Source organism: Eutrigla gurnardus, assembly GCF_963514095.1.
Source record: "Eutrigla gurnardus genome assembly, chromosome: 19".
NCBI classification, from domain to species: Eukaryota; Metazoa; Chordata; class Actinopteri; order Perciformes; family Triglidae; genus Eutrigla; species Eutrigla gurnardus.
Window position 1 is genome coordinate 13,447,525 of NC_139930.1, and position 13,035 is coordinate 13,460,559.

The 13,035-nt window shown below is 41.6% G+C and overlaps 3 protein-coding genes across 3 annotated transcripts in view; 2 read left to right on the top strand and 1 right to left on the bottom strand.

Annotated features, from left to right (window-relative positions):
- Positions 1-13,035, bottom strand: part of ggcx (gamma-glutamyl carboxylase) — a 198,885-nt gene that overhangs the window by 98,953 nt on the left and 86,897 nt on the right. The gene's annotated exons all lie outside the window — the stretch shown is intronic.
- On the top strand, positions 997-5,728 carry slc2a11l (solute carrier family 2 member 11, like). The gene is made up of 12 exons (XM_084034685.1): positions 997-1,066; positions 1,312-1,410; positions 1,545-1,705; positions 1,826-1,950; positions 2,091-2,220; positions 3,312-3,460; positions 3,558-3,745; positions 4,409-4,519; positions 4,697-4,798; positions 4,886-4,961; positions 5,084-5,211; positions 5,317-5,728. The coding sequence occupies exons 1-12, from the start codon at positions 1,028-1,030 to the stop codon at positions 5,509-5,511; spliced, it is 1,503 nt and encodes a 500-aa protein (XP_083890811.1). The 5' UTR covers positions 997-1,027; the 3' UTR covers positions 5,512-5,728.
- Positions 6,801-12,996, top strand: nt5c2l1 (5'-nucleotidase, cytosolic II, like 1). The gene is made up of 18 exons (XM_084034520.1): positions 6,801-7,062; positions 7,973-8,046; positions 8,143-8,260; positions 8,781-8,876; positions 9,062-9,153; positions 9,295-9,352; positions 9,441-9,534; positions 9,629-9,682; positions 9,760-9,843; positions 9,927-9,962; positions 10,043-10,150; positions 10,233-10,299; positions 10,392-10,562; positions 10,643-10,694; positions 10,813-10,873; positions 11,916-12,092; positions 12,189-12,282; positions 12,666-12,996. Exons 1-17 carry the CDS (start codon positions 7,010-7,012, stop codon positions 12,279-12,281), a joined length of 1,488 nt encoding a protein of 495 aa, XP_083890646.1. The 5' UTR covers positions 6,801-7,009; the 3' UTR covers position 12,282; positions 12,666-12,996.

Sequence of the window (13,035 nt, forward strand, 5' to 3'; positions counted from 1 at the left end):
ACATCTGTCAGGATCGTCTGCCTGAGAGTGATACTGCTGGAGGTTTTAGTTAGGTGTATGTCTCAGAGGAACCAGGCTTGTGTATTCAGCTATCATAAGAGACAAGAGGGGAAGCCTGATTGCATCTCTGTGGCATTTAAGACCAATCCTCCAGAGGTTTCCGGATAGTGATGACGGGTGCAGGTTTATCAGAAGAATTCAAACACCTTAAAAGTTTAGTTTGAGAAATACATTTTGCACTTGCAGAGAGTTAAATAAGAAGCTTGATACCGCTCAAACTGAACACAGCCGGTTAAACAGCGAGCCTGGCTCTATCCAAAGGTCCAATAATAATCTACCTGTCTCCTTTGTCAGTGGTTGGACTATTTCTTGTCAAGTCACAGTTCAACTTCCCGAGACAATAAATAACTCATGTTAGCTTTTAGTCTTATCTTAAGATCATCCATATGTGTAGAACAGAGGTCTTCCACTTTTTTTCAGGCCAAGGAGCCCCTGGCTGATAATGACACGGTGGAGGGGCCCCCTATTACATAATGATAAGATCATGTTGCTTATTAAACCGGGCCAATAATCATAGTGCAGCCTATAGTACCATGTATAAAACTATAAAGTTGTATGTATGTAATGCTAAACCATTAAAATAATTATTGTTAACAGATTCATATATATTTCTAGAACATATCTTAATTCTATATTGGCACATCTACATCACAATTTCACAACATAACATATTAAACTAATATGAAGATTTACATTTGCTTATTATAGGTTGCATTCATGTTAATGTGTATTTTTGGAACATTTTTAATTTTTGGAAGAAAAAAACGTTTGGGATCCAAAATTTCAGAGGCCCCCGACAGTAACCCTGCAGACCCACTAGGGGTTGTGGACCCCCAGTTGAAGATCTCTGTTCTAGCCCACACATTTACAAAATACGCTACATTTACAGCCTCAAACATAAAGTTAATCATTTCAGTGAAGTTGAAATAAAGCAGTTCAATGTTCGTCTTGGGAAAAGACTCCAGACATGTCTACAACGGCAAGACCTACGTACATAACGCTCCTGGTAGGTAATATTTAAAATGCTTCATTTCACTTTTTAAAAAATGTGTATTAAGTTGTGTTTCAAGTTGTATTGTATTAAGCTTTAAGAGTAACTGCTGCTTGCAGAGGCAACATATAATCAACATGAATCATTTGACACTGACAAGATTCAGTTCAAAGGAAAAGTAGTTTGATGATCTAACATGTTTCATATAAAACAAATGTAGACACGTATGTCATAACTGTTCACGTGCTTAATTTCTGCAGCTCGAATGTCCTGTTGTTATTGCCGCTATTTTTGTCTCTGGCATTGGTGGGACATTTCAATATGGATTCTGTGTATCTGTGATGAATTCCCCCTCTGAGGTAAGTAGAACTATAAAATAACAATTATGTCAAATTCATGCCGTTAGCTCCAACGATCACTGTATGAGGAAAACATAAACGTGACATAATGCTGACATAACTGACAAATGACACTTTACGTGTGATAATTGCAGTTCATAAAGGAGCTCGTGAACGAAACGTGTCTGCAGAGATACGATGTCGCCTTGGAGCAGTGGCAGGTTTCCCTCATCTGGTCCTTCACCGTGTCCATTTTGTGCATCGGGGGGTTAGTGGGGTCGCTGATGGCCGGTCAGCTAATTGTAATACTTGGCAGGTCATTGCCCATGAACAGAACACTTCAATTAATGCATCACAGATAAACAACACTATTTATTTGAGCTTTTTGTGCTTTGGCCTCAGGTTCTAACACAGCCTCTGTCTCCCTGTCCCACAGAAAGCGAACCCTTCTGTTAAACAATGTTGTGGCTTTATGTGGAGCTGTGTTGATGCTCTTGAGTCAGAGAGCCGTGTCTTTTGAGATGATCATGGTGGGACGATTTCTTTATGGCATCAATTCAGGTGAACCTTCGTTTCTTCTAATATATGGCTACTCCATCACTCTGGGGATCAATTCCTACTTATTACATTTCTAAGTTCCATTTGTCACCCACTTATTGATTCTTCTCAATATGTATGATGCCCTTTGTTTACGCCTCTAGGAGTCAGTTTTGCGGCGCACTCCGTGTACATTATCGAATGCGCCCCCAAAAGCCTGCGAGGGATGGTGGGCGTGACCATCGCGACCTCCATCTCCTTTGGGAGGTTCAGTGGTCAGCTGCTGGGGCTCAGGTAAGGAGGCGAGTCATGGATACTGTGAGTTAGGTAAGGGGTCAGGTGGTGGGTTCAAATGACAGCTCGCATGTCTCGTAAAGACCCACGGTGTCCTCGCTGTAGGGGGGCATGGATGAAAATCTTAAATCGGACCATGACTGTTTGTCAGTTTTGATTGTCCATCATATTACTCAAACCTTCTACAACCAGCCCACTGCAAAATGTAAACCTCAGCTATTCATGAAGATTGATTTTGGAGATGTAATTCTTTGGCTTCCCAATGAAAAATACATTCACCACTTTGATCTAGACGGAAGAAATAATATTTTGGTGATCCTGACTTTCATCTAGCACTGTCATCAGATCAAAATGTCCCAAATAATTTGTTCATGACATTCCTATCACCCTCAACTGTACTTTGTATTCAGCTTATTTGCAAAACTTAAGTGTGCTAACATGCTAATCTGTCTTAGCATCTGTCTGTCTGTGTCTCAGTTTGTAGAAGAGGACAGGCGGGAATAACCCAAATGCAGATTCAGAGAGGTTCAGGTTCAGGAAGATAATAAGACAAAAAAACCTCTTACAGGCTCAGAGTCCAAACGACAGGCAGCTACAGCCGGCAGAAAACAGGCAGACAACCGAAACGCCATACCTCAATGAAAGAAGAACCTGCAAAGAGCAGAGGAACTGGGGACAGATGGGCAGAAGGTCATATGACTGCAGGGCTAATGAGCGACAGGTGAAACTAATCAGGGCAGGGCAAACGATCAAAACGGGAGGGAAAACACAGGCAGGAAGTGAAGGCATCTGAGACGAGAGGAAACACAAGTAACACAATGAATCAGGAAACACTGAACATGAATGAATGACATGAAACATAACATGACACTAAGATGGTGAACATGGTTAACATTATACAGCGTGTTCAACTTAATAGAGCCACACTGTTAATGTTATTGATTGGAATGAAAGCTGCAAAAATAAGTTGTAATAAAGCAACATGAGTCCTTTAAAATGAGATCAATTTCTTTACCAGTTATTGCTTGTGTGCATGCCATTACATTGCACTGTGACAGCTCCATTGTTGCCTGGTGATGTTGCCCCTGCAGTGAGATTCTTGGTACACAGGAGAAGTGGCCCTGGCTGCTTGGTTTTAATGGTTTTACAGCGTTACTCCAGCTCTGCACCCTGCCCTTCCTGCCAGAGTCTCCCAGCTTCCTGCTGCTGTACAGAGACGACCGCCAAGCCTGCGAGAAAGGTGCAAGGCTGCACTTTTGGCTTCAGGGAATGCTCTTCTGCAAAATGAATGGTATGTGGTGTTATCACCGCTTTAATCTTGCCACCCTCCCCCCCAGCTGTAAGGAGGCTGTGGGGCAACAAGGACTGCAGCAAGGCCGTGGAGGAGATGTTGGAGGAGAAAACGGCCTTGCAGAACATTCACAGCCACTCGGTGCTGGAGCTGGTTCGGGACCGAGCTCTCCGCTGGCAGATCCTCACCATCATCGTTGTCTTCACCACTGTGCAGCTCTGTGGCATCAGCAGCGTGAGTCATATGCAGGCTAGTTATACGTTAACCGTACTTTGGGATTGATCACATTCCTTTGTGTAATAATTACAGCTCTGATTTGCCAATGTGCAACTTTTTGGATTGCATTGGTTATGTGTTTTTTTGTAAAAAAAGGAAAATGTGCAATTTTACGAGAGAAAAGAAGTAATGTGCTTGACTATTTCGCTCTGAGCAGTTGCCAGGCAACCAGACTCCAAGAACTTAATGGTCCCTGCCAAGAAATAGGAAACATGAATCTCCATTTCCCCCAGTTTGTGAATGTATTTATAGATAAACAAAATTGAAGCTGCATGTAAGCTGATTACCTTATTAGGACAGTGGCCTTCCAGCTGTTTAGCCCTGTTTCCAGTCTTTGTGCTAAGCTAAGCTAACATGCTATTTGTTGAGGTTTGATCAGTGTTACAAAAAACACGTGTGAACTGAACTCAAGTTATTAATACTTCATTTTCCCCAAAAGTCCACTTTCCCAATGAAATTAAAAACGACATGCATTTACCCACAACACACTGCATGACTGCACCTCAACTGCATGTTAAAGTCAAAACTAGGAATGTTAGGATGTATACATGTTTTAATAGCATTTTTGGCCGTTTGCAAATACACATGTAACCTGGTTCTTATTCAAACACTTCTCTCCAGGTGTACTTTTATTCTTTTGAAGTGTTTCGTGCGGCAGGAATACAAGAGAACCAGTTACGTTACGCCACCATGGGAATAGGGCTGTGTGAGCTGTGCACCTCTGTAGCCTGTGTAAGTCCCATTTCACTCATTTATATCTGGTCTATTAGCTGGAGGGGATGTTGTGTGTAATATCCTTTGGACATCCTGCCATGTTTTGTGTTTTAAGAAAACAGTCAAAAATGCCCTAATGTATAGTTAGAGCTCCCCCCTGTGGTCCACTGCTGTAAATGTGCTTTGATGTTGCAGTTCATGATTGTGGAGAATACAGGCAAAAAGGTCCTGATGTTCAGAGGGTACATGGGAATGTCTGCAACCCTGATCCTCCTCACCATCGCTCTGTACCTGCAAGTGAGTCGCCACAAACCCAGACACTGTTTGTGTCTCAAACCGCTGATAAACTCAAGCAATCCAACAGGTCTTTTTCATTTTCCTCAGGGTCAGATCTCCTGGATGCCGTACTGCAGCATGGCCCTCGTTTTCATCTTCGTTTTCTTTTTTTCCGGTGGACCAGGTACATTTGTTATTCGAGTTCGTAGCTATTTATCAAGGATTTCAATTTCAGTGTTTGAGAATGATTACATCTTACTGCAGTGCAAGCATTATATCTTTCCCTCCTGTGTGCTTGACCCTCAGCTGGAGTAACACCTTCTTTCCCATCGGACATTTTTACTCAGTCGTACAAATCAGCTGGACACACCATTAGTTCTGTTATCAACTGGACATCCATGTTTCTGGTGGGGATGCTTTTCCCTACCTTTGTGGTAAGCCCGGTCAAATTTGTATCTGTGACTACAAGACACATTTAGTCAGGTGATATCAGACTAAATGCATCCCATTAACGATTATATAAATGTCTACCTTTCCAGGAAAAACTGGGTCCCTTTTGTTTTCTCATATTCCTGTTTTTCTGCACTGCCTGCGCGCTATACATGAAGTTCAACGTCCCTGAGACCAAGAATCGAACAGCGTTGGAGATCGCTGCAGAGTTTCAGAAGATGCACTGCAAATCTGGAGAGGAGAGAGCGCAGGGGGAAAAACCCATTCAACAGACCAAACTATGATCATATTCACCAAGGTCACCCCGTGTCACACAGCAAATATTTTACTTACAGTTTTTTTGCTTAAACACTGTGTTGTGGAACATTTCAATGAACACAAACATAAAAGGCTTCAGTTGTTTGCCACTGCAGGTTTTTTACGACCACAATACACAAAGAAAAGTAGAATGACGGTGAAGTAATCAATCAAATATGTTGCTATTTCTACTGTTACGTAAACAAAAAGAATGATAAAAAAAAAATGTTTTGACAATTATTGCAAGAGATTTCATTCTTGAATGTGTGTGCAATGTAAGAAAAATGTGTTTGTATTTTGGTGCTTTTGTTAAATTCATGGTCACAGAATTTGAGGTTTTGAAGCTTTTGCCAAAGCGTTCACTTTGAGGGTGAAAACAATCGCAAAAAAAGAAAAAGTGAAGAAGTCATGTTATATCACACTGGGAAGATTAACTGGCATAATAATGTACATGTTTTAACTTACCTGACATTATTTATACACCATGGGTGGATGGTGCATTCATTATTATAATCCTTTATTATGATAATTATATCCCACTGACTGAGAGTACTTGCCTGCCAGTTGATTAGTCATGTAATGCTGTCCCAGCCAGTGGTAGTGGTTGATGAGGTGGGGGTACTGCTAGGTAGGTTACAGCGGAGGAAGTATACTCTCCTATATATTCCAATGGCTTTCTGGCTGATAGGTGGGTACACTGTACACCGCCAGAAAAAGAGGCGAGTATACCCCGTATACCCCGTATACCTGCGTATATCCTCCACTACACTACTGGTCCCAGCACACAAGAGATTTCACTATAGGACAACACATATTCTGTTGCAGTGGTGAACCAACAGTTGGCGTAAAAAGATGTAACTTCTAACATAAATAGAAACATGAAACCTGCATGTTTCTAGAAGTGTTCACACAGATCTTTGACTTTTATTTTTTTAATGAGACAACATGTTTGTATTTGACTTATTTATACTACTAACAACAACAGCACTACTAATAGTTACAAAGAGTACGTAGAAGTACACGTTGCTGGCAGCACTTCTGTACGTGTGCAGTGCTGCTGTTGGTGCAACCAAATGCAAACGCCATAGCTCATTATTATGTGAAATTGTTGTCATGAGGGGTCACAGCCCGCTCGTCATTCATCGGGGAACTCCTCGCTATTACGCACGCGTGCTGCCGCTGCTGCACATGTGCGCGCCTCTGATAACGCAATCTGCGTGTGCAAAGCTGAAATGCCTCGCAGGGACGAGTCTGTGACTAATGCACAAGTATTTACATCACCAACATACGCAGGGAGGAGTTCCTGCATGCGTGTGAAATGGAGAAAAACACGTATGTCCACGCCTACAGGATTTAAGGGTGAATTTGGGTGACTGGCTTCAAAAACAAGAAGAAGAAAACAAAAAGCTGCTGAGTGGCAGATCGCGGCTGCATGTGAATGCAGTTTGGACATCAGCGGGCTCCGTTTGAAGTTTAAAGGACGCGATGGACGCCTGTGTCTCCGATGAGCCCAGGGCGAAGAGAGGCTATGACCAAATGTGAGTCCGTTTGATTATATCAGTGTTATACGCAAACATGCAACAACAGCACTAATGCCAGTAGGAGCTTATCACTAACAACCCTTTCACTGACTGGTGAACTGATATTTACAAAGTCAGGACTTTTATTTATGTAATTTCTAACCCTAACACCAGGTCAGGAGGAGTTCCTGTATTTATTTCTACTTTACCCTCTGAAGGTTTGCACCCCGTCACTAAATATTTTATTGATGGATTGATGTCAGGAGAATAACTCAGCATCAGCAACACACTCAAACACAACAGCTTCTTTACAGAAACCTTATATGAACCATCAGGGAGGGAGTCTAGCTCGGCCATCCAGACTGGAGGGGGTGCAGATAGGCCTCTCTCTCTCTCCGTCAGGGTGTCACTAGTAGGGTGTCACTGATAAAGAGGAGCATCGGGGAACAAGTGACACATGACACCATGTACAGTTACACCGGTTTGGTAGAAATACACCATGGAACATTATGTATCATTTGCAGTCATTTGAAACCGAGGTGGAGAGGCGATGATAACATCTTACCTCTCCACCCGGCTCCACCCTCGCTGTAGGAACATCCGCCCGGAGCCAAAACCACAACAAGGTTACTGATATGGAAATGCAGATGAAGATCGTGAATTTACAGAAAAGGATTTAAAAAGAGTTGTTAAAACAACCACGAAGAAGCCCAAAATAACACCACAGAAAGGCAACAAATCTTATAAATATCTCTCTTCCCTCCGGGTTGAACCGATTCAAACAAGTACGGCAACATACTTTCACCTTATTACACCTCAGCAGCCAAATCCAGCACATTGAACCCACAACACCATTAAGTCTCGTGATCAAGCGTGTTCCATCGTGTGTCTGCAGACTTCAGCTACGTTGCTGTGTTTTTATTCCCAGGGTGTTCGTCAACAGGAGCCTGACGCTGGAAACTATCCAATGCTATGGGTTTGACATGGACTACACGTTGGCAAGTATGTAACAGAAAAGACTTACAGAACATAGAACACTTAAAGAACATTAGAACTCCATCATAATGTCTATTTGTGTTTTTTTTTGTTTGTTTGCAGTGTATAAGTCTCCAGACTACGAGAGCCTGGGCTTTGAGCTGATAAGAGACAGGATGGTATCTATTGGATACCCTCATGAGCTTCTCCGCTACACATACGACCCGAGCTTCCCCACGCGGTTAGTTTTAAATCCACCTCTGCAACCGAGTCAATGCAATCAAGTTATCTGATGATGATGTAACCAGCGAACACACAGATAAAAGATAACCATTTGTTTTATTTGAGAGTTTGAGGATAAACCTCTTTAAATGAACCATCTTTTTTTTCAATTAATTATTAATGCAAAAGTTTGCAAAAAGTTCAGGAAACAGACTACAGCTTAAAGTAGGGTTACGGTAAGGGTTGGTTAATCTATCAAACTTAGTTAGGTAATCAATAAGCCTTTAACAAAAATGATAATTTGCAATTATTTTGATGAGAAATGTATTGTTAATTTTTTAAGCGGAAATTCCAAACATAACATCACCTTGGGGTTTTCAGAAACTGGCAATTTTCCCTGTTTCTGACATTTCATAGATCAAACGATTCATCCAAAAAATAATCATCAGGTAAGTTGATGTTTCAAATAATTGCTAGCTGCAGCACTTAATAAAGAAGTTGTTGCAGAACCTCGCTGACACCTCCTCTTCCCCTCTCAGCGGTTTAGTGATCGACACCACATACGGGAACCTCCTGAAGGTGGATTCAAACGGGAATATTTTAGTTTGCAGCCATGGCTACTGCTTCCTCAAAGGGTAAAGTCAAAATCTTTACAGAATACAGTAGTTGTTGTATCGCAGACAGAGATGGATGCACATGCAAGGATAACAGTACGACTTGTTTAATAGATGGGAAATAAAAATAGAGGGTAATGACAACGATAGCTCCGTCAGTTAGCTTGTGTTTGTGTAGTCTGTAATATTGTGTTTTTGTTCCACAGAACAGACATTAACAACTACTACCCCAACAAGTTCATTCAAAGAGACGACACCGACCGCTTCTACGTTCTCAACACTCTCTTCAATCTTTCAGGTATATAATGCACTTGTGGAAATGTTGACTTTGACAGAATGTGAGTAAATAATTAATTAATAATTGTGTGTAATTTCATCATTTTCTTTACCCCAAATTGAGGATTCTAAATAAATGAAATAATAATTTGTCTATTTGCAGAGACGTACTTCTACACTTGCCTTGTGGACTTTTTCAACAAAAGTTCCAGATACAAAAAGTGAGTATACTTCGTTTGTTGCCTGAACTATTATAACATTACCAATGAATGATTTGTCAAACTATTTCTGCTGTTAAAATTCTGACAGACTTCCGAAAGGTTTCCAGCACGGCGACTTGTTTATGTCTTTCAAAAGCATGTTCCACGATGTTCGCAGCGCCATGGACTTCATTCACGACACGGTGAATTAATTTCACAAATCTTGTTTAAAAAAAGAAAAATGGAGGATGTTGTCTTTATGAGGAAACTGTTGTACTTAATCTGTGTGCGGTTTAGGGATCCATGAAAGGACGAACTACCAAGAATTTGGAGAAATACATTATCAAAGATGTGAGTAAAGTGACAAGATTATGAAAAAAAAATGGTGGAAGGTGGAAATATTCAACAAACGAATGTGTTCTCTGCAGCCAAATCTCCCTCTACTCTTGACCCGGGCTAAAAACGTGGCGAAGGTCTTCCTGGCCACCAACAGTGACTACAACTACACTGAGGTGAGCCTCTGAACAGTGGGCTGCAACTAAACATTCTCTACCACAAATTATATGAAAACGTTTTTTTCTCCTTCCTCATCAAGGCCATTATGACATACCTGCTTGAAAACAATGCAAAGGTAAATGTTATTTATATTTCTTTAATCAGAAAATGCCCATTTACCTGAATCCTGAGTTTAACATTGATCTTCATCCACAGACTGGAAACCCGAAAAAGTCCTGGCGCTCCTTCTTCGACCTCATCGTCGTGGATACCAAAAAGCCTCTGTTCTTCGCAGAGGGGACGGTGCTGAGACAAGTGGACACGGTACGAATACGACTTACGGACGTGTTGCAGTAACATTTGACCCGCTGCAGGTTTCAATAACATGTTGCATTGTGGGACTCAGGACACAGGAAATCTCCGGATTGGGACGTACACTGGCGACCTCCAGCACGGAACCGTTTACTCCGGAGGTGAAGTTCCTTTGAATTCATTCACTGCGTTTGTGTTGCAGTTGTTACAAGAGTTTACAGATCATACCTTTTAAATAAACATCCGTTGACAGGTTCTTCTGACATCATCTGCGAGCTGCTGGACATCAAAGGGAAAGACATCCTCTACGTCGGCGACCACATCTTTGGCGACATCCTCAAATCGAAGAAGCGCCAGGGCTGGAAGACGTTCCTGGTCGTACCGGAGCTCACCAAGGAGCTGAAAGTGTGGGGCGAGAAGAAAAGTAGGAACAGGGTGACAATGTTGTTGTTGTTGATCTATTTGACTAATTTCAAAGTCTGAATGACTCTCTGGGTTCCACAGATCTGTTTGAGGAGCTGAAGCATCTCGACATCTTCTTAGCTGAACTTTACAAGTGAGTTCTTCTGTATGTGTTACATAATCAACAGCTGCCATTCACTTTCTGCACTTCCTGCGACACAATTACAAAAACGCGACGGCATTATCGTCTTTTGTGTTGTGTCGTCTAAAAGGAACCTGGACAGCGGCAGCCATGAGTGTCCAGAAATCCGGGCCATTCAGACCAGAATGAAGGTGAGCTCGACCAATCAAAACACAACTTCATTTTTAAGCCCGAGGAGTTTGACACACCGGTTAGAAATCATCAAGCACATCAAAGCTTGGGATGAACATTTGGTTTGGTTGTCCATTCAAATCTGAGTCTTTGTATTGACGGCCTAAATCGGTGCGACGAGAAAAATGATGCTGGTTTTGGATCCCGCCTTCTGACCACATCACCTGATCCACATCACAAGCAATGTTGCCCCTGGTCCCCTTCTTTGTTCTTGTCTACGTCCTCGTTCTGTCACTGCCTCCAATCTTGCAAAGTTAAAACTTAAACGAGGTCTATTTGTAGTACAAAGCTGATTGGTGTTCAATAAGTGCATTCATATGTTTGTGTGGGTGTGTTGCCGATTTCAGGGATGTTTTTCATTTTGAATAGAAGCATTAACCCAAAGCCTGCAACACATTTCATTCTTAAACATGTGTTTCTAATGTAAGAAACAGAGAAATTGTGTTTTGCAGAATTTCCAAAATTAGTGAAAAGCAACAAAAGTTTGGTAGGTTTTTGATAAGACACAATGACTTTAACTTAAGCTGACACAAATATTGTTACTGTATTGTACTGTAAACAAAATACAGTAAATTGCAATTACCTCCTCTGGCTCGTTCTCCAAAATTAGCCTCCATTGTTGATCCCAACAAAGAGCAAGCTGGAATCTTATTTATAGTGTTCATGCACTGATTTATAAGGGATGTAATTGGTCACAGGTGTTTACACAGGTGCATTCTGGGTGCAAGTAATTGAATTGAGTGTTTCAACATACACAGGCTTTCAGTTTTGAACCATGTGTTAATCTTGTGTAATAATGTGTGTTTTAGAATTTCAAACTGTAAAGCAGATGACCTTTTATGGTTAGATAGGTAGATTATTTTATTATTTCTCTCATGGTTCAGCATAATTAGTCAATAGATCAAAACGCTGCATGAGAAAGTGGTTTCAATGCAATTTCTAGTTTTTCTTGCAAAATAAAGACAGCCTGTTTTGTCTTAATTGTTCTGTTTGTGTTTGCAGGTGCTCACTTACAGAATGGACATGTCCTACGGCCAGATGGGCAGCCTGCTGCGTAGCGGCGCCAGACAGACGCTCTTTGCCAGCCAGCTGGGACGTTATGCAGATCTATACTCCTCCACCTGCATGAACCTGCTGCACTACCCCTTTAATCACCTCTTCATGGCATCCCCAGTCCTGGTCAGCCCTCACCCTCACCCTCACCCTCACCCTCACCCTCACCCGTACATACACACGCACAGATTCTGCATTCATCTCACTCATTAACTCTTTCAGATGCCCCATGAATCAGTGTCTCAACACTCGGATGACTTTGCGTCGTCAGAGGTCACCCTTCCCAACAGTATTCTCAAGATGAACAGAAACTAAGGTTATTATGATTATGATGTAGTATCCCCATCTTTTATTCAATTCTGTTTGTTTATTTTGAAGGGAAAAAAATCATATTTTCCCCTCTTACCTGTGGTGCAATTCATCAGTCTGTATTGATTTGGTGTGAGCTTCCTCGTTTTGGAGATATCGACCGCAGAGATGGCTGCCGTCCCTCCAAAACAATGGGACTATATGGGACCCGGCTGCAACACAGTGCCATTATACTGGAGGGAAGACATTTACACAGCGAATATCTCCAAAACTAGCCAACTCACAGTAAAACAATCTAGATTGACACAGGTAAAACGTTTATTTCTGATTTTGGAGTGAACTCTCCCTTTAACATCTCTCTCTCTCCCCCCCTCTCTCTCTCTCTCACAGTGTTAAAGACAGCTGACCGAGATGTTTCAGAAGAAGAGTCTTCTTACGTGCTTCTATGAAGGTGACTGCTTGTGGAACGGGATTGTTGCAGCCATGACATGCCTTCTTCACAAAAACGTATTGCTCCACCTAGTGGATATGAAGTGCTATGCCATGCAACACAGACTCAGGGTTACTGTATATATGAGTGTTAATCTTATGTTGCGTGTAGGCGTGTGTAATGGTTTTTATTTTATTTTATTTTATTTTATTGGTTACTTTATTTATTTGTTGTTTGTGGAATCCACTGCTGGATACTTTCAATAAACCAGTCCTGGTGTTTTCATTGAAATCTAACTGGCGTGTGGCATTAGAGGATTTAACTAATAAT